Source organism: Callorhinus ursinus, unplaced genomic scaffold (assembly GCF_003265705.2).
Source record: "Callorhinus ursinus isolate GAN/ISIS: 27379988/994484 unplaced genomic scaffold, GSC_fseal_2.0 scaffold2, whole genome shotgun sequence".
Classification (NCBI taxonomy): Eukaryota; Metazoa; Chordata; class Mammalia; order Carnivora; family Otariidae; genus Callorhinus; species Callorhinus ursinus.
This window is the reverse complement of record NW_027397064.1, coordinates 59,055,235-59,081,082: the sequence shown is the minus strand read 5'-3', so window position 1 is coordinate 59,081,082 and position 25,848 is coordinate 59,055,235. Positions and strand designations below refer to the sequence as shown.

The window sequence follows — 25,848 nt, the reverse complement described above, 5'->3', positions numbered from 1 at the left end:
CCTAGAGGAAGCTAAACACTCGAGGAAAAACAAACAATTGGTTTCTAACCAAAACTCCTACAGTGAGTCCCAACCTCACTAATAGTTCTTAACACCTTCTAACAAGTTTTTACAACTTATTTTTTTAAAATATTTTATTTATTTATTTGAGAGAGAATGAGATAGAGCATGAGAGGGGGGAGGGTCAGACGGAGAAGCAGACTCCCTGCTCATGAGCCCGATGCAGGACTCAATCCCGGGACTCCAGGATCATGACCTGAGCCGAAGGCAGTCGCTTAACCAACTGAGCCACCCAGGCACCTAGTTTTTACAACTTTTTAATAGCAATGTATGCAAGAATCCCTGGTATAATTCTTGGCAAATAAAAGATGCTTAACAAATATTAGCATACTTGTCTAATTAAAGATTTTATTTATCTATTAGAGAGAGAGCGCAAGCTGGCGGGGGAGCAGCAGGCAGAGGAAGAGGGAAGCAGGATCCCCACTGAGCAGGGAACTCAACATGGGGCTCGATCCCAGGACCCTGGGATCATGAACTGAACTGAAGGCAGACACTTAACTGACTGAGCCACCCAGGCGGCCCTAGGATACTTGTCTAAATAAAAATGTAACCTTGAATACTAGAGCCTTGCCTCCCAAAATGCAGTCCATTGACCAGCAGCATGTTACCACCTCAGATGCTTATAAGAAATGCAAAATCTTGGGTCCCACCCCTAGACCTAGCAAATCAGAATCTGCATTTTAATAAGATCTTCAGGTAATTATTATGTGCATTCTTGTCTGAGAAGCACTGCTACAGAATCTGGGTCCTCAAACTTTACCTGAAAAGGGCCCAATTGTATTTCAGTCTTTGCAGGCCAAGGACAAAAACATGTAGATACTTACATAATGAGAGAGAAAAACTTCCTATAAACGTTCTATTGACAAAATTCAAGATATAGTAACTATATTTTATATTATAAAATATAAGTTTGCTAATGAAAAATGGAATTGGGGTAACAATTTTAGTTTCCTATCATCAAAATCTATTGCAAATATTCAACTGATTATGTTGATCAGCTTTTATGTATTTATCTTTGAAATGTCTCTTCTGACAGATAGGTACTGCTAAATACTGGTATTGACCCACAAGTACATGATTTTAATGAGTATATTCATTACTTTGAAGGCAGCTATAGAAGTCTCTTAGATTCTTTTGATATTTGCTTTTCAATATGTCACTACACTGCAGAATAAACACTTCCAATTGGAAGTTAGGTAGAAGTTCCTCAAGTGCACAATTAAAAATGGATTTTGAGATATGGAAACTTTCTTTGCGCTTGCATCAATGTCTGAAAAATGTTGCTGGAACTGTAGTTTGATGGTGGAAAATATATTCACGCAAATTCATATGGGAATGAAGATCTCACTTTGACAGAAGAAATGTATAAAGCAGCTTGATGTTACTTGTGATTCAAACATCAGTTGTCACTGAAATGACTTAACTGCAGCTAAAGTTCATATGTAAGCACTATTTTGCCTCATAATTTTATGTTAGATTCATTCATAAATATGTCTAAATCTTCAGAAAAAGCTAATTTCCAAAGCCAATCAGTATTTGACAATAGTGGTTGAAGGTCATCCTGCTTCACTCAGAAAATTTCAGTATCAGTCCTAAGCTCAAAATATTGTAAAACAATTTTACTATACTAAAGCCAGTCAAGATATCCAGCTTCTATGGCCAACAAAAATTCACACAGCTGATGCTAATTAAATCCATGAGAGCAAATGAAGAGCACCACCGACAATACTGATTCAGTAACACATGATAAATTCAAATATTTTCTGCAAAGTACCTACTGATGAATAACACAACAAATAACCATAACTTTGAACGCCTCACATTTTTTTTAAAGATTTTATTTGAGAGAGAGAATGAGAGAGAGAGAGAGAGAGAGAGAGAGAGCACACATGAGAGGGGGGAGGGGCAGAGGGAGAAGCAGACTCCCTGCTGAGCAGGGAGCCCGATGCGGGACTCGATCCTGGGACTCCAGGATCATGACCTGAGCCGAAGGCAGTCGCTTAACCAACTGAGCCATCCAGGCGCCCTGAACACCTCACATTTTTATAAGCTTCGTAAAGTTATCCAACTAAGCCTTTTTCTGTTCCACACATACTTTTACCACCATCAGTTTTAACACATCTTATCAGATTCCACTTCAGATTGTACTTAGTGTTTTCTCAACTTTGAAGATATTCTTGTGTGTAGTTGTTCTCTACAGACTATTCACAGAGTTTAATTGTTCTGCCACTTCAAATCTGGCATTGACACCTTGAATACACAACAACTGAATAGTATCAATAACATCTGTCAACTCAGCAAGGGCCAAGGAAAACCACTATAAATTACCTGCCTTGTTTTTAATTGACTACTGATGTTGCTTCAAATGTCCTCAACTCTTAAATCAACTGTTCTTGCCAAAAAATTTATAGTCTAAAACAAGTTTATTTTTCTGGACACATTTTTTTTTTGCTGCAATCAAATACAATTTAATTAACTCACCATCAGTAAATGGCTTTCCTTGCTTGGCTAACAAATGAGCCACTTGGAAACTTATTTTGGTGGCAGCCTCATTTTCAATTTTTATTTTTATGAAGAAATTATGCTGTGATAAGATACTCCATTTTAAATTGACTGTTACTTTAAGAAAATAGAATTGAGAATAGTGTGGTATATGCTTAGTCTAATAATGTCAACATATATTCTTCTCTAACAGCTACAGTGTCACTGCATAATAAAAAAATGTTTTGCTCTCTAATTCAACAAATACACACTCCACTGTGCCTTAAAAGCATGGCACTCAGAGTCCATTTTTCTTTTCTTGTTTTGACATGATAGATATGCACTGGTATAAAAAAATAAAACAAATATTGCAGGCTGGCAATACACATGGCACTCAAAACACTGTCAAGTTAGAACAGCAGCACTGAAATTTGTAGTGCACCAAAAGCTGTATGAAGTGATAAGAACGTCACAACTACTCTGCTCTGCCATTATAATGCAGAAACAGCTGTGTTCCAATAAAACTTTATTTATGGGCACTAAAATTTGAATTTCACATATCATAAAGTATTGTTCTTTCAATTTTTTAACCATGCAAAAATAGGTACTTTTCTGACTCCTGCTGTAGCAAACACATTTCAAAGATTTTAATTTTTTATGGAATCAAACTATTTCTGACACTTAACAGAAATTTGGTCCTTAATTACAAGAGATGAGATTTTCTGAAGAATATGTAATTTCACTATAATCCACTAAATTCTTTATTATACAATAATATACTTTTGAAAAAGAAATTATAAAAGCCACTATAAAGACCATATCATCCTTAAAGAATACCCATCTCTAAATACAACCACCCGTCTCCTAATTATGCTACTATTCTTACTAAACTGCTCCATAAAATGTATAATAAACCCAAAATTTCACATAAAAAATATAATGAGATGTCACTACCCAAATTAGAGATCACATCCTATTCTTTTTTTTTTTATAAAGATTTTATTTATTTATTTGACAGAGACAGACAGAGAGAGAGGGAACACAAGCAGGGGGAGTGGGAGAGGGAGAAGCAGGCTTCCCGCCGAACAAGGAGCCCAACAAAAGGCGCGATCCCAGGACCCTGGGTCCACGACCCGAACCGAAGGCAGATGCTTAACCAACTGAGCCACATCCTATTCTATAAAGAAAAAATTTAGGGAAACGTAAATGAAGGCCACAGTTTTACCCATTAGAGAAGTATGTCATGGCCCCTTCTAATAAACATTTTCTCTCTCCCTCTCTTACACACACTTACACACACACACACACACACACACACACTCTCTTTCACTCACTCAATAGATGTTAGTTATTATAAAACTAGCCTCCCAAGGTGACCAGTCTAAAACAGATGCATGTATTTAGACATAGTATTAGTTCTGGTTAGTCAGCATTACTTTACAGTTTATCACCTTTTTATGACAAGGAATCTATCTTTCATTATATCATTTTTTAATTACCTTAAGACTTCATCTTCCTTGGCAGATAGTCAAAACAAAACCACGATATCTAGAAAGCATGTTAATACCAGAAAGGTTAATACCAGTTACCAAAAAGTAAATGAGTTTGCTCACTTAGACCTTTCTAATAAATTCAACTGCTACTAAGCCATTGCCTTACATTTTTGAATTTAAAACTTCCTGAAGTCTGAAAATATTTTAACTCATTCCAGATTTTAATTGTTACTTTTTATATTTCATCTGATAAGCTTATTTATACAGAACAGTTAAGGTCTTTCTTCTATTAATACTTTTCACATTATACTTGATAAGGCAAAGAACTCTGATTAAAACACAAATACCATGATAAAGTTAGAAATTATTTCAACAAGATAAAATATTCCATTGAAATCACTCCTTTTATTTTTTAATGCATTTCAAAGTATAGGAAACAAAAAGAATTTAAGAAGTCTACACTGTTCAACACTCCAGAATTATTTCTGACTCTTGTCTTTAAACATCCATTTTAACATGGTTAATAGAATATATCTATTTTCAAATACAGTATTTTGTATCATATATTTAGCAAACATAGCTATTACTTTTGTTGACTACATTACATTCTAACATTTATTCCACAGCTTGACTGCCAATTTAAAACCAAATATCCTAATTTTTTGGTACTTAAATGAACATGTTAAATGAGCTATCACAAAAGTGGCCCAATTTCTTTCATAACCTTTTCCCCCCATGAATCTAAAAAAAGATCTCCCACATTTTTTCCCTCATGATTTTAAATATTAGCATTTGGAAATTTAATCCATTTAGAATTTAATTGTATATAGCTATATTTTTTTCCAAAGGAAAATGTCATACAATTTCTCACAAATGCAACCTTTCCCACTGATCTGAAATACTTCTCTAGCCATCTATCATATTCCCACATAAATATGGGTCTGTTTCTGTACTTTATTCTGTTTCACTAAACTATTTGAGCTATACACATCTTATCCATCTACCTACACATATATGTATTGTATATATACATATATATACACACACATAACTACACTCTCTTTCAGACACACCCCCCAAATATTTCATCGAGAATGACTGAAAAGAGTAAGCATAGAAAGCCAGATTCCTGAATCTAGTATATACATTCAGTTATATAAGGCTGTGGTAAAGAAAAGACAGGTCTGATCTAGAACCACTCTATGTCAGATTAATACCTCACCTTATCTTTAAGATACTTAGTCATTTTAAACACTTTTTTTTATAATCCTTACAGCAAAGAATTCAGACATACTCAGACTAAATTATTCATATAAAATATAGCTTGCATCAGAGTAAAGCACAGAGTTTTGGTTTTTGCTTCTCTGCCCTGTCATGACCTTAGAGAATAATAATTTAATTTCATATTTTATTCTTATAAATAAAAAACATCTGACAGCTAATTTTTCTTTCATCAGAAATAAATACACAAATAGACAAGTTGTGTAAGCATGGCCAAGTTCCTTAGCCATGTTTCAGCTTCTTTATATATAAAACAGATAATAAAAGTATGTACCTTATAGTTGTTAGAGTAAGATAAGTGTATATGAAGAGTTTTAAACTAAACCTGTCACTCAGTATTCAATAAATGTGAGCATATATGTATGCTACAATATAAGTGCTCAATAAAGACTGGCATTTATTATGTACATAATATAAGCTCCCTTCTAGCTTTCTCCCTGTGGTTAGAATTTCCTGGTAGATAAAATGGCATATACTTCAATGCCTAATTTTTTTCTGTTAATGTCAAAGTAACGTAACTAACTCATATACCTCTACCTTCTTTAAGCTTATAATAATTTGCTATTTTTAGAATCAATTTTCTCATATACACACATGTATACATATACACACATATATGCATGTACATGTACATGTGTGTATACATACATACATATATATATGTATTTTTATAGTAGGCTACTTCTCTATTTTAACATCCTGTTCTCATCTTAAGGAAATTGAGATACTGAGAGATTAAATCATATTACCTATTGTTAGAACTGATATCCACTCAACTAAGCACCCCTTATTCCAAAAGAGCAGTCCAAAAGAAGAGTCTAAGAGTGTGTGTGTGTGTGTATGTGTGTGTGTATGTGTGTGTGTGAGAGAGAGAGAGAGAGAGAGAGAGAGAGAGAGAGGAAGAAAATGAACACACATGTGCTTATATATGTAAAAAGCAATGTTTTCTAAGAAAGGTCCAAAATAGGAATTTGGTAAAACCTGGACTAGTTATTACTTTCTTCTTATTACTACAACGTCAACTGGTATCCTATCCCTAACCTAAGTACTAATTACTCAAGAATCTTTTTTAGTTCCATGCTTTTTCCCCATTATTAATGTAATAAATGCTGGCTGAAATAAATCATACAGAAATATAAAAACGAAAGCCCCAATACTCCCGTTTCCCAAAATCCCACTCCTCAGAGGTAACCATTTTGATATACCTTCAAAAGGACAGTGATGACTGACTGCCCCGCAGTACTCCTTTTTGGTCTGTTCTATCCTAATAGGGCAGGGTGAAAGAAGGACTCCAGAACAGTTACCTCGTACAGTCCATCTGCAGCAGGGAAGTAAACCTCTGACAAGGAAGTTGCATGCACTCTACATAAGAAGTCCAAGTTGAGCACTATCCACCTTTCAAAACACTATCTGAAACAATGTATTATAATAAACAAGGATAAAATATTCTAGATGTTTATACAGTGATTTCAACACAGGCATTATTTCACCAACGTCATCTCTATCATATCTTCAAAAGACTCTTAAAATGGATTTCTATGGACACTTATTGTAGCAAAATAGCTTTAGGGTTAAGAGCATAGGCTCTGCTGCCAGAATACCAGCTCTGTCCTCATCCATAAAATCCTGGTAATAACAGAGACTACTCCACAGGATTCTTATGCAAATTCAATGAGATGATACTGGCAAGCCCTTAGCAGGTTCCTGGAATATATAGCCTCCATAATTTTTACTTACTATTACTGAGTCCTAGAAAAATAAGCAACTTCCCCAAAATTGCATGCCAAGTAAGTGATGTGAGAACAGAAAGCAACAAAAGGATATTAACAAACAGTAGAGCATTCCAGTTTACTCATTTTCAATTTCACTAGCCTAAATCCTCAAAGAAGAAAAAAATAAAATTTTTAAATTAATAAACCCAAAAGATTTCCAACAAAAAAACCACTCTGCTTAGGAACCCTACCTGCTCTAAATGCCCACAGACATGTTCAACATAAATTATGCTGCTCAATGAAAATAAAAACAATCTTTAACCATCATTACCAACTCTAAATTACTGTACAACTCCAGAGAATGCCAAAAGTTTTGGTGCCAGATACATAAATGAGTGCATAAACCCATTAAGATCATAACATTCCTCTAGAAAGATACATTTCCAAAGACCAAATCACCCAAGATACAAAATTTTTAAATTCTAGTAATATTTTCTATTACCATCAACCTTAACAGAAATGCCAACATGTAACTTTAGTTTTTAAAATATTTATATATGGTTTTATATTTATATATATATAATATTAATATATATGTATTTAGAGGGGGGCAGGGAGATCCAAAAACAAAGAGGAGGGGGAAAGAGAGAGAGAGAGAATCTTAAGCAGGCTCCAGGCCCAGCGCAGAGCCCAATACAGGGCTTGATCTCACAACCCTGAGATCATGACTTGAGCTGAAATCAAGAGTCAGATACTTAACCAACTGAGCCACCCAGGCACCCAACCGACTTGTAACTTTAGAAAAATATGTAAGTAAATCAACTTTAACAAAGGATGAGAAATTGTAATTTTTAACAGGTTGAACCACATGAAGTTATATTCAAACATTTTAAATATATAAAATAAGTTTGTATGGTTCAAACAATTTACTTGATGACCAGAATGGTCTAGAGTATAAGCAGTCCTCTAATATCTTTTTTTTTTTTGATGTCTGATCGTATTTATTTGTCACTCATAGAAAAATCTCATTTTTGACTGGACTCAGACTTAAAGGTAGAAGCTCTCAGAGAGGACAGCCTCTGTCTCTTGGCAATCTGTTCCTGGCATTTTTCTTTGGCCTCCTTCATTCTCTTGGCCAAAAGTTTAGCATATTCTGCAGCCTCTTCCTTATTTTTCTTAGTGCGCTGCTTCTTCAAAGCAATACGCCGCCGTTTGTGCTGGAGGACTCGTGGAGTAACAAGACGCTGAATCTTAGGCGCTTTGGTTCTAGGTTTCTTCTCTTCTTTGTTTAGGGGCTTTCTCACAACATACTGGCAGAGATCATCTTCTTTAGAGAGAGTCTGCGGATTCTGCTGGCTCTTTTGGACCCCAGGCGACGAGGCACAGTAGTATCAGGGAGTCCAGAAATATCCTTCTCCCCTTTTTTTACAATGACCAAGTTGAGAACACTGAGATTGGCATCCACAATGCAACCCCAAACAGATTTGCGCTTTCTCTCTCCAGTCCGCCTTGGTCTATAGCAGGAATGCCCCTTACTCAGCAGCAGGAGGACACGACCATAGGTCAAGACACCCTGCTTCATGGGGAAGCCTTGTTTGTCATTGCCACCACTGATTCGGACCACATAACCCTCCCATTCTTCACCCAGAGCATCAGCAGCAACTTCTGTGGCCATACGCTTCTCATAAAGGTACGAAGTTTGCGTTCATCGTCCACTTCAATGAGTTTCTGGCAGCCAGTAGCTGGGAAAGAGATGTTCAGCTTCATCCTGAAGCAGCCTACCGCCTCCGAGGTGCCATGAAAAAGAGCCTCTAGTATCTTTACAAATGATTATGACTGCCATTTTACAGAAATTCAATAAAGAATACAGAACTCAAAGAAATTGTGGGTCACATCATTCTCATACATTTTTAATTTGTGTATTATCTCAAAGTTGCCAAAATGGAGTGATAAATGCAAAGCCTTAAGTTTATATTTTATAAGGTTGGCCCTCATAGTCTTCCAGCAAATCTGTACATTTAAAAAGTCTGACTTATACCAAGTTTTCTTTCAATTATAGTTAATTTTCTAACTTAACATTTATTTCCCAATGTCAAGTTATTTGTCTTATGAAGAAAAGGACATGTACCTTTAGAGTGACAAGAAATAAGCAATTTCACTTCTTCCCATTTTTACTACTGGTCATAAACCCCAAATTGGCAACAATAAAGAAAAATGCAAAAATGCAAAAAATCAGAGCCTAAAAATCCCACTCATAGTCCTACTACACAAAGATAACCTAATGTCAACCACACTCAAGTTTTCTTCCAGTCTTTTTTCTGTTTACTCTTTTTTAAAGACCTATTTATTTATCGGGGGAGGTGGGGCATAGGGAGAAAATCTCAAGCAGACTCCCTGCTGAGCACAGTCTGACTCCCAGATCGTTCTCACGACCCTGAGATCATGACCGGAGCAGAAAACAAGAGTCGGACGCTTAACTGACTGAGTCACCCTGGCGGCCCATTTTTCTGCATACTTTTTATCCCTCGATTAACTTTACACTTTTTATAGTAGCCCCTGGCATTCAAAGATGTTTCCACATTCATAATTTCAACGATTTGCAAAAGACCCTAAAAGTGATGACATAATAAAATTAATTATTCGCTGAAGTGCTGCTAAAATGAGAAACTTATATAACCTCCACCCATTCAATTCTCAGTCTGAGTTTGATTTTCCTTATAGGTAGTCATATAGCCTGAAAGTCATATAGTTATCCCAACCCCACACCAAAAAACTATTTTGTTTTTGAAAAATCTTTCCCCCAAATAAACCTGATTAACAATGTTAACGATGGAAGTGCCAGTGGCAGTTCTTTGCCATAAAAAGAAACTTCAGATAAATTATAAATGTAATTTATGTAAGTTTACTGCATATTAATGCTACTACTCTACACAGTATCCACATTTTAATAAAATTGATTTAGGTTTCCTACAAGTAACTTAAACTTTTGTATTAAAACTGATGACTATCAAACTGTGTGATGGGTATGTTAAGGTTCACTGCAATATTCACTCTACTTCAATAAATTAAAAAATGTTCCCATAACAAAAAGCTAACAACTTTTTATATTTTCCTACATTTTTGTGAGGGAATTTGTCTTTTTTATTTTTTTAAAGATTTTTATTTATTTATTGAGAGAGAGAGAGAGAATGGTAGAGAGAGAGCATGAGAGGGAAGAAGGTCAGAGGGAGAAGCAGACTCCCCGCTGAGCAGGGAGCCCGATGCGGGACTCAATCCCGGGACTCCAGGATCATGACCTGAGCCAAAAGCAGTAGCTTAACCGACTGAGCCACCCAGGCGCCCATGAGGGAATTTGTCTTAAGGGCATTTGCAAATTTCAGAACTAAGAAAGCTGTCTGATAGCCATCACTGTCAAGATTCTACACTGGAGCTACTGCGGGTCTAGGTCCGGGCAGCCGAAGAGTGTGGTAGGTAACGGTCGTCAGCGCAAGGGTCATTTCGTCGCTGGGAAGGGACGGCCCTCGCCCGCGGTGATGGTGGTTAGCAAGATGAACAAAGATGCGCAGATGAGAGCAGCGATTAACCAAAAGTTGATAGAAACTGGAGAAAGAGAACGCCTCAAAGAGTTGCTGAGAGCTAAATTAATTGAATGTGGCTGGAAGGACCAGTTGAAGGCACACTGTAAAGAGGTAATTAAAGAAAAAGGACTAGAACACGTTACTGTTGATGACTTGGTGGCTGAAATCACACCAAAAGGCAGAGCCCTGGTACCTGACAGTGTAAAGAAGGAGCTCCTACAAAGAATAAGAACATTCCTTGCTCAGCATGCCAGCCTTTAAGATTGGATGAGATTGTGTTGTTTTGTGGTTTTATTTCTGAAAGTAAAACTTGCCATAAATTAGGAATCAATTTCCCAAAATAAAATCCTTTTTTGTATGATGGTAAAAAAAAAAAAAAAAAAAAAAAAAAAGATTCTACACTAATTACTATTTTGTATCTTATGTTCTTACAAAAGCAATTTTCCACATTATGACATGTTTTCATGAACATTTCATGACTACCTAACATTCCATTAAATGGATATACAGTAATATATTTAATCATTCCCCTACCATTGGCGATTCAAGTGGTTTCTAATTTCCTGCTATTAAAAAGAGTGCTGCAACAAACATCATTCTACCTAAAATGCTGTTTGAAATTAGAATTATTTCCTTAGAACAATGACTCCTGGGCGCCTGGGTGGCTCAGTTGGTTAAGCAACTGCCTTCGGCTCAGGTCATGATCCTGGAGTCCCGGGATCGAGTCCCGCATCGGGCTCCCCGCTCAGCAGGGAGTCTGCTTCTCCCTCCGACCCTCTTCCCTCTCGTGTTCTCTGTCTCTCATTCTCTCTCTCTCAAATAAATAAATAAAATCCTTAAAAAAAAAAAAAAAAAAGAACAATGACTCCTAAAGCCTAGTAGGAAAAATGTTATTTTTCCATATTTATTTATCTCTCCCAGATCCACCTCACCAATCTCCATCCAGAGTCAAAAGGTAACTGTGCAGAAATGAGTTTACATAGCAAGTGTGAGGATGCTATCTTTAGAAAGGCCTACTGAAGAGTAATTCCCACCCTTCCCTAACTGATAAGGGTGGCTCACAGTGCCTAGACTGTTCGTGGAAACAATGTGGTTGGTATATGCTAGGAATAAGGTACCCCCAATTAAAACCTTGTATGTAGAATCTCTAGTGAACTTCCCCAGACAGACACATTGCACACATGTTGCTGCATTTTCATTGGGGGAAGATTATGTACTCTGTGTACCCCTCTTGTGAGGGAAATAGCATAAGGAAGCCTGTGTATGGATTCCTCCAGACTCTGCCTATGTTTTCCCCTTAAGATTCAGCTGTGTATCTTCACTATGTTGCTGCAATATACAACAAACATGAGTACAACTATATGCTGAGCCCACTAGCCTTTCTAGTTAATCTCTGAACATAGGGGTAGCCCTGGAGACACATTACACAGTATGTAAAGCTCATTCAGCCTACCTGACCACTCTAAAACAGGCTGAGAGAACATCTGGTCACTAGTGAGGCACCACATTCATAGCCCTAGGTAAAAACTAGAGATTACCCTGCTATTTGAGGTTATGGAGAACCTCAAGTAAAGTTAAATTTCACATATTTCCCTGCCAAGACAGGCAAATGCTTTAATTCTAAAACTCCCTAGCAGACACAGTAATTCTGAGTCTGCAGCTTTATCAGTGAGATGGCCTATCTCCTCTCACTAGACTATAAACTCCAAAAGAACAGGAATTGGGGGGCGGGGGGCTATTTGTTCACTGAATATCAAGACACCTAAAAGAATGCTCAACACATAGAAGACTCTCAATAAATATTTCTTGAATGAATAAATGGATATTCTCAGGCATCCCCAAATTTTCAAACTAAAGAAACCTGTTCTAAAAGACAACCAAATCTGTATTTCAGCTCCACTGCTTTAGTAACTCTCAGCCTCAGTTTCCTCATTCATACAATGAAAATAGCCATCTAATTTACTGGCATGAAGAGGAATACAACATATGGGTAAACTCCTCCTGGCATAAAACAGACACGTAATAACATGAATAGAACTTATTTAGAAAGCCAAGGAAGCTCAATAAGAAAATCAACATAATATAAAAAAATTAAGGGCACCTGGGTGGTGCAGTCAGTTAAAGCATCAGACTCTTGGTTTCAGCTCAGGTCTGATCTCAGGGTTGTGAGATCAAGCCCTGCACTGGGCTCCATGCTTAGCGGGCAGTCTCCTTAGGTTTCTCTCTCCCTCTTCCTCTGCCCCTTCCCACTACCCCACGGCACACACATGCTTTCTCTCTCTCTCTCTCATAAATAAATAAATAAAGCTTTAAAAAAAATTAGTTCAATCAGGTAGAATATTAAGTACTGTTACTTGGAAAGTATTACAGCGTCTGCATTTCTGCCTGATTATAGATTCCAGGGTGGATTCATGGACACCAGTTAGGCGGCCACTGTAGCAATCCAGTAAGAGAAGACACTAGTTTGAACTAGTACCACATAAGACCAGAAAGGTATCTAGAAGATGAAAAAACAAGAGGACTTGGTAGCAAACTGAATTTGAAAAGGAAAGGAAAGGGAAATGTTTCTGGTTTACACATGGATAATTGGTAGTAACAGTCACTATAAAAGGAACTGGTTTGGGGAGACAGACCATGAGTTCCTATTTGAAGACACTGAACTTGGTGTGTTTTATGGACAACAGTGAGTTTCTTCATGCAGGCCTCACTTATCCACTCATCTAACAATGAAGACTAAGGCCCACAGTTACCTATTTTATGGGTAATGGTTCAATTATCATTAGCAAAGAGCACAGGGTAGCAGGAAGGAAGGACAGGTACAAAGAAAGCCCAGCTCAATATACAAAAAATAAAAGTACAAAGGATGAGGAAAAACTGCTTTCACTGACCACTTAGATATTTAAAAATTAATCCAGGGGCACCTGGGGGGCTCAGTCGTTAAGCGTCTGCCTTCGGCTCAGGTCATGATCCCAGGGTCCTGGGATCGAGCCCTGCATCGGGCTCCCTGCTCAGCGGGAAGCCTGCTTCTCCCTCTCCCACCCCTGCTGCTTGTGTTCCTTCTCTCACTGTCTCTCTCTGTCAAATAAATAAATAAAATCTTTAAAAATAATAATAAAATAAAATAAAAATTAATACATACTGTGGATCACTTATACAATCAACTCTATTGTAAGTCAATGGGCCTAAAAGACAAGATAGTGTTCACACTATGAACTCACAATATCAATGAGGAGAAAGACAAATAATGTAAAAGAATAAACCTTGGGGGGTGCCTGGGTGGCTCAGTCGTTAAGCATCTGCCTTTGGCTCAGGTCATGATCCCAGGGTCCTGGGATCGAGCCCTGCATTGGGCTCCCTGCTCCGCGAGAGGACTGCTTCTCCCTCTCTCACTCCCCTTGCTTGTGTTCCTTCTCTCACTGTGTCTCTGTCAAATAAATAAATAAAATCTTAAAAAAAAAAAGAATAAAACTTGAAATGATCGTGGCTGGATACATCAGAATCAATTTTATGAACTACCTACCATGTATGTCTAAATACTACAGAGCATAATAACTCTCTAAACTGCTTAACATACTATTTGATTACAATATACAGCAAGGTGTGAATGAATAATTCTACAGGACACATAAAAATCAATCCTATTTCTTTCTTAGTCACATTATATGCACTTCATCTTCCCAGGTTGCTGTTGATGCACTTTGAAAACAATTACAGCATGTTTAGCTTCTCTATCAGACTGGCTTTTGGTAAATCAGAACTTCCACTACTGTGCTCCTCATTCTTCTAAGTTATTACCTTTATAAGTAATAGTAAATTATGTTAATTTACTTATCTGTACTTGTAGAACACCCTGCAAAAGAGGAAAAATGTATTCTTAAAAAATATAGTCAGCTAACAAATAACCTGATTTTAACATGGGCAAAGAACTTAAAACATTTCTCCAGAGATAGCACAAATGGTCAGCATGTGTAGAAAAAGATGCTCAATACCACTAATAATTAAGGAAACGCATATAAAACCCACAAGATATTGTTTCACTCTTCTTAGGACTGCTACTATTTAAAAAATAGAATATAAGTGTTAGCAAGGATGTAGAGAAATTGGAATGCTTGTGCACTGTGGATGAAACTAAAATGGTACAGCTGCAGTGCAAAACAGTATGGCAGTTCCTCCAAAAAATAAAATTACCATATGATCCAAGCAATCTCACTTCTGGGTATATACCCACAAGAACTCAAAGCTGAGTCTCAGAGATATGTGCACACCCGTGTTTATAGCAGCCTTATTCACAACAGGCAAGGCATGGAAGCAAGCCAGGCAACCATCAATGGATGAATGGATAAACAAAATGTGGTATATACATAAAATGGAATATTATTCAGCCGTTAAAGGGTAGGATATTCTGACACATGCTACAATACAGATGAACACTGAGGACAGTGTGCTAAATGAAATAAGCCAGTCACAAAAAGACAAACATGTATGACTGCATTTATATGATATACCTTAGAGTAGTCAAATTAATAGTATAAAATGGTGCTTTTCAGGGGTTGGGGGCAGAGGGGAGTGGAAAGCTGTTGTATAATGGGTATTACAGCTTCAGTTTTGCAAGATAAAACAGATCTGGAGTTATCTACTTGAATAACTGATTAATTTGAAGCATTCAACTTCCTCACAGAAAATTACTCTATACCAGGGACAGGGAGCACCACCTGTTTTTGTACTATTCATGAACTAAAATGGTTTTTACATTTTTAAATGTTTGCAAAGGGGAGATCAAAAAGAAGAGCATTTCATGACAAGTAGAAATCACGTGAAATTCAAATTTCAGTGTCCATAAAAAAAGTTTTATTGGAACAAAGCCACGCCCATTCAGACAGAGAGTAATTCTAACAGAGACCTTTTGGCCTAAAAAGCCTAAAATACTTACTAACATGCTCTTTGCAAAAAGTCTGCCAACTCATGCTCTATACCTAATTCCAAAATAAGGAATTAGGTACAAAGCAAGAATAAAATGAAGTAAATAATAGTTTTTTAAATTTTGATTTAATGATTCTTTTAAAAATACAAAAGAAAACTCTTTTATGTGGCTTTTTATTTCTACCATCAAGACATCTGCATATACAAAGAGGCACACAGGCATGTGAGCACATGTGTTATTTTTAATACCTGCAGTATCTGGAGTTAAGCCTCAATCTTAGGATAAACTTTCATTAGTAGTCAAGCTCTTTGGGTACTCAATAAATACAGGATTTATACAACTACTTAATTACCCAGCTTTGCCTTCTCAAATAACTGGGTTAAAGTCATTTTTATTTTATACAAATTTAGAAAAGATATCCTAAATAAAGTTGCTGAGGGGTGCCTGTGTGGCTCAGTCATTGAGCGTCTGCCCCCAGCTCAGGTCATGATCCCAGGGTCCTGGGGTAGAGCCCCTTCCTGCTCAGCAGGAAGCCTGTTTCTCCCTCTCCCACTCCCTCTGCTTGTGTTCCTTCTCTTGCTCTCTGTCAAATAAATAAATAAAATCTTAAAAAATAAATAAATAAATAAAATTGCTGACAGCTCATGATAATGAAAAATTTGCATCACTTTTATCATTTTCTTATTAAAGGCAAGCTTTGTGGGGTAGAGGTTAGGGTTGTAATTGATCATGTTAGCTGTTAAAGATAACTAAAATGCTTTAAACATCAAGTTTTAGACAGTGTTCCAACTAACTATGCATCTATGCTTTGGTCAATAACTTGTTAATAGAAAATTTAAGGAAGAATATTTATTAAATCGCAAAATACTTAAAACAACATTTAACATATATACCTATGTTTTAGCAAGTAAAGAATAAATAATTACTATAAATTGATCCTGGCAAGGAGGCTGCCATAGGAGAGTATACTGATCTCGATTTCAAAGTTCAGATGCCAGTATTTGGGGAACAAGCTGAAATCATTAACCCCCCTTAAAATTCCCATTTTCTTTCTTCTGCTGCTCTGTAATCTAGAGAAGTAAATTAGACATTACAAACAACTGCAAGTAGTTTTAACATAAGAACTGTCACAGTCCGGGCACCTGAGTGGCTCAGTCATTGAGCCTCTGCCTTCGGCTTGGGTCATGGTCCCAGGGGCCTGGGATCGAGCCCCACATCGGGCTCCCTGCTTGGCGGGAAGCCTGTTTCTCCCTCTCCCACTCCCCCTGCTTGTGTTCCTGCTCTCACTATCTCTCTCTCTGTCAAACAAACAAACAAACAAACAAATAAATAGAACTGTCACAGTCCTTGTCATCAGTACATACTGTAGTAAAAGTAAGCTTTGGTAGTAATAAGCTGTAGTAATGGGTCCATGGTATCGACACTGTGACCTCAGTTAACTTTGCTCCCTCCCACAAAAAAATCCACCTAATTTTATGATTAAGCAATTCAAAGCTGCATCCTTTTCAATAATTTTGAGAAACTTGAGTAATTTTTAAAACAAACCACAAACAAAAAAGGTAATAAACATGTGGAAAACTGCTTATGTTCTTGGTAATCAAACATATACAAGTAAAACAACCTGGAATACAACCACACAAGCCAGTTTTAAAATATAGTACCACTAGAGCAGTGATGTTTCCATTAAACTGGTTCATGTGTGTTACTGATGGCACTGTAAATAGGTACAACTCTTACAATATAACAACATCCAGAAAGAAATTCATACTTTTTGACTAACTTAAACTGAAACAATAACTGCAACATTTGAAGCATGACAATTTTCAAATGCATACAAAGTATTATACTATATTTAGCAAACCTAAAAGTCAGTTTCTAAAGCTAAAACACTATTACTCAAAGGGCAATAATTTAAAAGAAGCAAAGTAACAAAGATGTATCACATTCTTACCTATAGTGGAAAGAACTGAGAACAGAGAATTGAGCATACATCCAACCCGAAAGGAAGTGTATATGTCCCAGCTATTAAATTGTTAAAAAAAAAAAGGTGCATATATTAACTATGACCTCTTAGAACCTAATCCCTGAATAAGACACAACTCCATTATGACTGTAACTCATCAGAAAAGTTTCTCCCAGAATCAGAAAAAAAAAAATCACTGGATAGGATTGTGTGCCACGTTATTTTAGAATTTTATCAATGCATTGTCCTTTCATAATAACAGAAAAAAAAAAGTCCCAGATAACACTTATTCAACTATACATTCATCATTATTGCGAGGAGGAGGGATGCCTGTGTGGCTCAGTGGGTTAAGCAAATGCCTTTGACTTAGGTCATGATCCCAGGGTCCTGGGATGGAGTCCCACATCAGGCCCTTGTTCAGCGGGAAGCCTGATGCTCCCCTGCTTGTGCACGTGCACTCTCTCTGACAAATAAATAAAATCTTAAAAAAAAAAAAACCACAATTGAGAGGAGTGAAAAAAGATTCAAGTTTACCCAAAATGTTCAAATGAATTGGAAGTATTAAAAACAAAAGCAGGGTTGCTGGAGTGGAGAGGGGTGGTGGGATGGGGTCACTGGGTGATGAACATTGGGGAGGCATTCTGAGCACTGTGAATTGTGTAAGACTGATGAATCACAGACCTGTACCCCTGAAATAAAACAAAAACAAAAAACAAAAAAGCAAATAAGAACTCCTAGTAATGCTGATTAGGTAAATCAGACCAATGTTCTGGGTTGGGAAACTTGAAAAGTTGGACTAAATTCTTTTGTTTTTTTTTAAGTCTGCTTATAGTTATAAGTCAATGAAGAATCATGGGGCCAAAATTCAGGAAAAAAAACTCCAGAGTTGAGGGTGGTAAATGAGGCTTCCCCAGACTCTAGAAGCATCTGCTGATTTCAGAACTAGTGATTTAGAAACTGAGATGCTAAGCAAAATTTTGGCAGTATCACTGGGCTGTACAGGGAAAAAAAAAAAAAAAAGAAATCCAGAGCCTCCCCCAAACTTTGCACTGGGATCCCCATCTCAGAGCAAAAATGAATAGGATTAGGGTCCAGCTTCTAATCTCAATCCTTAAAAGTGGATCAAGAAAATCTGAGATTTAGAGTGCCCCTATATTTCTGCCAAAATTAAATGTAAATCCTATCATGGAAGACTGCCATTATTCTAGGCTCCAAATGATCTCTATGGTTTCTCATAAAAAATGTGCCATACCCAATTAAAAAACAAAACAATGAAAAAGAAACCCAAGAAAGTAACACATGACTGAAAAGCAAATAAAACATGGAACAAGACTCAAAGGGATCTAGATAATGAAGTTATCAAACACTTCCAAATAATTATGCTGAATAATAAGACTGAGAACTTTGACAGAGAACCTGAAACTACCAAATTGCTTTCCAGAACTAAAAAAAATCAAAGGATTTAAGTTAAGAACTCAGTAGATGAGTTTGACACATACTAAAACCTTAAGAGAGAATTAATGAGGGGCACCTGCATGGTTCAATCGGTGGAACGTTTGATTCTTGATTTCAGCTCAGGTCATGATCTCAGGGTTGTGGGATTAAGCCTCAAGTTAGGCTCTGTGCTGGGTATGGAGGCTGTCTGAGATTCTGTCTCCCTCTTCCTCTGCCCCTTCTTCCCACCCTCTAATTAAAGAGAGAGAGAGAGAGAGAGAATTCATGAACTAGAAGATTATCTCAGAAAAATATACCTTTCAAAAGGCACATTAGGAATAAAAGGATGAAAATACAGAAAAGGGGATGAGAAACACACAGCATACAATAAGAAGATCTAACACATGTACAACTGGATTCCCAGAGAAGATGACAGGATAGGAGAACTATCTAAAATGGTATGGACTGAAAATTTCCCAAAACTTATAAAAGTCTTCAACAGTTCTGTCCAACAAAATTTTCTGCAATGATGGACGTGACATGCTCTCCATCTGCCATAAAGGCAGCCAATAATTACATGTGGCTACTGAGAACTTGAGAAACTTAATTTCTAACTTCTTAAATGATCATTTAAATAGTCACATATAGGGGCGCCTGGGTGGCTCAGGTCATGATCCCAGGGTCCTGGGATCAAACCCCGCATTGGGCTACCTGCTCAGTGGGGAGCCTGCTTCTCCCTCTCCAACTCCCCTTGCTTGTGTTCCCTCTCTTACTGTCTCTCCCTCTGTCAAATAAATAAAAATTTAAAAATCTTTTTTAAATAAATAAAGTCACATATATCTAGTGGCACTGGATAGTGCAGCCACAAGTCACAGATCTAAGAAGTCCTACACACACCAAGTAGAACAAAAGCATACTTACACACCTCAGAGTAAAACTGCTTGAAAACCAAAAATAACCTCCCCGAAACCTGAAAAGTAACCAGAAACAGCAAACTAGATTACCGTCAAGGGAGCAACAATAAGACTGACAGAGGACTCAGAACAAAACAATGGAAATCGGGTCTCACTGTAATAACACAACATGAGCTGAATGAATGAAAATAACTGCCTACTTGCATTCTGATGTCAGACAAAAACAACAAAAACTTTTCAAGAATAAAGATGGAGGAAAGACTTATCAGACAAGCAGTTAACAGAGAATTCCACACCAGATAGGCCCAAATAGAGAAAACATTAAAGAGCATTCTTTAGGCAAACAGAAAATCAACACAGCTTTAAAAAGAAAAAAAAAAAACTATATAGTAAATATAAATGCAGAATTACTATATAAAATACTAATAATATCTTATGGGTGGTTAAAATAATGTAAAACCAAACTATGCAGGGGCACCTGGGTGGCTCAGTTGGTTAAGCATCTGTCTTCAGCTCAGGTCATGATCCCAGGGTCCTGGGAACCCTGTGTCGTCAGGCTCCCTACTCAGCGGGGAGTCTGCTTCTGCTTTTCTCTCTCCCTCTGCCTCTCCCCCTACTTGTGCACTCTCTCTCTCTCAAATAAATAAAAACTTGGGGGGAAAAAAAAAAGAACCAAACCATGCAGTAATAGTAGTATATAATTCAGGAGAGGGAACTGTACAGTTAACAGTTTCTAAAGTTGTTGCACTGACCAGGAAGAGGAAAAAATACTGACTTACACTATGCTTAATAAGTCAAAGAGGTATATTTTCATTTCTGGGATAACCACTAAAAAAATTAGGATATAATCTCAAACAGGATACAACCATTAAGCCACCTGTGGGGAATTATTTGAAATAAAAAATAGTAACAATCCAAAACAAGGCATAAAAAGAGAGTAAAAGAAAGTTCAAACAAACAGGGTAAATAAAACGAGAAACATTAATTTAAACCCAAATATATCAGTAAGTATATTAAATATAAATTTACTCAATGTTCCAATTAAAACAAACACAGTCAAACTAGTTATTTTTTAAAGAACATATGCTATTTATAAGAGACAGCTAAAATATAAATAAAAGTTTTAAGTAGAAGCCTGGAAAAAGATATACCATGAAAACATTTAGCAACTGAAAGCTAGCGTTATCTGTCTTAACACTAGATAAAGTACACTCACTGTAAGGCAAGATACATTACAAAATATAAAGAAAAACATTTCATGATGATAAAAGCTTTGATTTACCAGGAAGATACAAAAATTCTTAATTTATAAGCACCTACAACAAAAAATACATAAATACGTAATATAAAAAATGACAAACTATACTATGTATGTAGATAAATCTACAACCACTTTGGGACCTTTTTTTTTTTTTTAAGATTTAGAGAGAGAGTGTGCATGCGCGCTAGTGAGGGGGGGGGGGGGGGGTGACCAGCAGACTCCCTGTTGAGCAGGGAGCTGGACACAGGGCTCCATCCCAGGACCCGGAGGATTATGACCTGAGTTGAAACCAGATGCCCAACCAACTGAGCCACCCAGGCACCTCTGGGACATTTTAAACCTTTAAACCTGCTCTGAGTAAGAGCAAACAAGCAAAACAAGTAATGATAATTTTAAGAAACAAACCTGATATAACAAATATATATACTGAATCACATCTAACCACCATAGTCAAAATTTTGGGGGGCCTATACAAGGAATATTTTACTAAGAAAGACAATATGTTGGGTCTCATATTTTAAAGAACTGAAATCTTACAAATTTAGTTCTTACTACAGTGGAGCTAGGTCAAAAATCAGTAAAAGCCTTTTAAAGTATATAATACTTATACAAAATATGTACTAATCAACTTTATGTTATTGGTAAGGCTTCCAGCCAACAGTAGGCTATTAGTAATTAAATTTCTGGGGAGCCAAAAGTTACATGCAGATTTTCAACTGTGTGGGGGCTGGCACCCCTAACCCCCACATAGTTCAAGGGTCAACTGTACTTCTGAATAACCCATGGATCAAGAGAAATCATGGAAATTGTAGAATATTTTGAGCTGAATGAAATACACATACATACATACACACATATATCAAAACTTGAGGGAGTAAACACTTTAAAATAGTTAATTGCATTTTATGTGAATTTCACCTCAATTTTGTGGGGGAAGGAAAAAAAAAAATCAGAGAAAGAAAGCCAAACCCATGCTTAGGTAACTTTATAACCTCAAACGCATTGGGGGAGGGGAAGAATAGGGAGGAAGGTTAAAAATCCAAGAACTAATAAGCATTTGTCACACAAGTCTAGAAAAAGAACAGCATATTAAACCCAAAGAAAGTCAAAGAAGGAAACAATAAAAATCAGAACAAAAATCGATCAAATAGAAAACAAACATACAAAACAAAGAATGAATACTAAAAGCTGGTTCCATGAAAAAACTAATAAACTGGTAAGAGGGATCAAGAAAAAAAGAGACAAAACACAGACAGTGACCATCTGGAATGAAAAGAGGATATCACTATAGATCCTAGACACAGAAAGATCACAGGGAATATTATTTACAATTTTATACACACACATTGGAAGTTTTAGATAAAATGTAGGAATTACTAGGAAATACAACTTACCAAAACTGATACGAAAACTGAAACTCTAAAGAGTACTGTGACATTATAGAAATTGAAATCATTATTTAAAATTTCTCCACAGAGAAAATTCCAGGCCTAGAAAGCTTCCTCAGTGACTTCTACCAAACACTTAAAGAAGCTATAACACCCTTCTTACATAAATTCTTAAGATAGTGGTAAAAGAAAAAGCACTTCCCAACTCATTTTTATGAAGCCAGTGTTACCTTGCTATAAAACCTGACAAGGACATTATGAGAAAGTTACACACCTATCTCATTCATGTATGTAGGTGTAAAAATACTAAATGAAAAATCAGGAAAGTAATTCACATTAAAAAAAACTAATAGTTCACAATTAGGTTAGTCCAGGAATACAAGGTTGGTGTAATAATTAAGGAGCAATAAAATAATTCACCACGTTAAAAAAAAATGCTGAGAAGTTAAAATTATCTGAATAAATGCAGAAAAAGGCATTTGATAAAATTCAACATCCATTAATGATTTAAACAAACTAGTAACCAGTAATAGAAAGGAACTTCCTTGATCTGAGAAAAGACAGATCCAAAATGCCTATATGCTAAATTGTAAAGTATTGATTCTTCCCCTACTTTTAAAATAGGAGCAACACAAGGATTCCCACTATAACCAGTCTATTCAACACTGTACTGGCAGTTATAATCACTGCAATAAGGCTAGAAACACAAGTAGTATAAGGATTGGTAAAGACTAAATGAATTTATCACTCATATGCCATATGTTTATAGAAAGTCAATCTAGTTGAGATATATTATCAGAATTATAAGCAAAATTGCTGGTTACCAAGGCAATATGCAAAAATTAACTGAATTTCTACATATCAGCAGTAAGTAGAATATAAAAGTCAAAGAAATACTATTTACAGTAATATAAAAAAATAAAAATAAAACACCAAGTGTAACAATTATGCAAGATCATTACAGAGAAAACTATAAAGCATTACTGAAATGATGAATATACCCAAGCTACATGGATTGGAACACTCATTATTGTAAAGATATGATCAACAGATTCAATGCAATTTCAAACCCTCAAAAGATCTGTTTTAGTTTTATTTGTAGAATGTACCCAAAAATAGCCAAGGCAATTTTGAAGAAAATCAATGAAATGTGTATTAATTTTCTATCACTTGTTCTAACAAGTTACCACAAACATAGCAGCTTAAAAACACACATGTATTACCTCCAGTTTCTGTGGATCAGAAATCTCAGCACAGCATGGCTCAAGTGGTTCTCTGCTTAGGATCTCACGAGGATGAAATCAAGGTATTAGATAGGCTGTGTTTCTGTCTAGACACTAGGAGAGAATCTGTTTCCAGGTTCATTTAGGATGCTGGCAAAATTCAACTCCAAGCAATTATAGGACAAAGGTCCCCCATCTCTTTCCTGTCTGTCAAGTGAGACTTGGTCTCAGCTTCTAAGGGTCACTTACATTCCCTGGCTCATGGTCCCCCTTTTAAAGGCACCAACAGCAGGCCAAGTCCTTTTCATGTTTCTGAGTCAAGTCCCTCTGATCTCTTTTCTGCCCCACCTCTCTTCTGCCTTCCTCTTTTCTGCCTTTTTTGTATTTAAGGGGCTTGTGCAGCCGAACTGGGCCCACTCAAATAATCCAAGGCAATCTCACCATTTTAAGGTTTGTTGCTTGTAACTTTAACTACATCTGCAAAATCCCTTCAAAGCACTACAAAGATTAAGTATTCAACTGCATACTCAGAAGAAAGAAATCTTGGGAGAATTCGACCTATCAAAAGGCAGGAAAGTTTATTTTACTGGATATCAAGCTAATTACATTTATTAGGTATCAAGCTTATAATTAAGACAGTATGGTACTGGCACAAGAATAGACAAATGATAGAGAATGTACAGCCTAGAAACAAACCTGTTTCTGGGTACAGACACTTGATTAACAAAAAAAGGTAGCACTGCAAAACAGTGGGAAAGAACGTTTCTTTTTGGTAAATGGTGCTGAGTTATCAGGATAGCCATATGGAAATGACACTACTACCTCACACCACACAGGAAAAAAACAACTTCAGGAGGACTACAGATTAAGTATGAAAAGCATAATAATATAAGTTTCTGAAAGACAATAAAATATAGTAGAATAGGATGACTTCAGGAATAGTGGCATGAGAAGCTCAGTAGACCATGTGAAATAACCATTTAACTGGTGAAACTTTTTTTTTATTTTTTTTTTTATTTGAGAGAGAGCCCGTGCTCTAGTGGGGGGGGGGAAGGGGCAGAGGGAGAAGGGACCCCAACATGGGGCTCGATCCCAGGACCCTGGAATCGTGACCTGAGCTGAAGGCAGCCGCTTAACTGACTGAGCCACCCAGGCGCCCCAACTTTTTTTTTTAAAGAACCACCAACCATTTAATGTTTTTGGAAATCATCCTAAGGGCATACAGCAAATGGAGAAACATTTATTCAAGAAAATACACTACACTGAGGTGAGAAGAGCAAGCATCTGTGACGTCTGAGACACAAATCACTCCCATTCACACCCTACAACTCCATGTGACTAAAGTTCTACACCAGATGGGTACCCCAGGAGCTCCCCTAGCCCAGTCCAGGAGGGTAATTTCAACCCAGAGGAGAAGGATGCTGGCATCTCTCACCACCACCAACCTCCCCCAGCTCCATGTTGCAGAAACTCTACGTCAGGCAGGCATGGATGAGAAAACTATGGAGTCCCTCCTCCCAACTAACTCCCACTTGTAAGGCAGAAACTCTATTCCAGGTACAGTAGGCCAAAAATACTGGGTCATAATTGCTCACTTATAAGCGAAACTTCTTTACCAGGAGGAGCAAACTGAGAAAAAGGACTACCCTACTCCTACAGCTGGGTGTCACTTCAACAGAAGTTATCTCCTTCTGGGGCTCCTGGGTGGCTCAGTCAGTTAAGCATCCCACTCTTGATTTCCCAACTCCTGATTTTGGCTCAGGTCATGACCTCAGGGCTGTGAGAGTATAGGCTCCACGCTGGGCATGTAGCCTACTTAAGTTTTTCTCTCTCTCTCCCTCACCCTACTACTGCCCTGGCCCCCTCCCTCCCTCTCTCAAAACAAGGAAGGAAGGGGAGGAAGGGGAGGAAGGAAGGAAGGAAGGCAGGCAGGCAGAAAGAAAGAAAGAGAGAAAGAGAGAAAGACAGAGAGAAAAACAGAGAGACAGAAAGAGAGAAAGAGAAAGAAAGAGAGAAAGAGAGAGAGAAAGAGAGAGAGAGAAAGAGAGAAAGAAAGAACAAAAGAAAGAAAGAAAAGAAAAAAAGAAAGAAAGAAAGAAAGAAAGAAAGAAAGAAAGAAAGAAAGAAAGAAAGAAAGAA

General features: G+C 36.9%; 2 protein-coding genes and 1 pseudogene across 5 annotated transcripts in view; 1 reads left to right on the top strand and 2 right to left on the bottom strand.

The window, feature by feature from the left end:
* The window catches only part of TLK1 (tousled like kinase 1), a 153,302-nt gene that overhangs the window by 108,098 nt on the left and 19,356 nt on the right, over positions 1-25,848 (bottom strand). The window contains exons 1-2 of one of the 4 annotated variants that reach the window (XM_073882564.1): positions 6,620-6,635; positions 4,041-4,089 (exon numbers count right to left, since the gene is read on the bottom strand). The exons of 1 other annotated variant lie outside the window; for it this stretch is intronic. The gene's annotated coding sequence lies outside the window, so the exon portion shown is untranslated. Of the gene's footprint in view, positions 1-4,040; positions 4,090-6,619; positions 6,636-13,865; positions 14,030-25,848 lie in introns of those variants that run through there. 2 more of the 4 variants (XM_073882567.1, XM_025853302.2) reach the window with 2 other exon arrangements.
* On the bottom strand, positions 8,022-8,818 carry LOC112809907 (small ribosomal subunit protein eS6-like; annotated as a pseudogene).
* LOC112809912 (transcription and mRNA export factor ENY2) lies at positions 10,461-10,965 on the top strand. Its single transcript, XM_025853322.2, has one exon. It carries the CDS (start codon positions 10,561-10,563, stop codon positions 10,864-10,866), a length of 306 nt encoding a protein of 101 aa, XP_025709107.1. The 5' UTR covers positions 10,461-10,560; the 3' UTR covers positions 10,867-10,965.

Excerpts from the sequence above, each read along its gene's own strand:
- LOC112809912 (XM_025853322.2), top strand. The coding sequence starts at position 10,561 with ATGGTGGTTAGCAAGATGAACAAAGATGCGCAGATGAGAGCAGCGATT.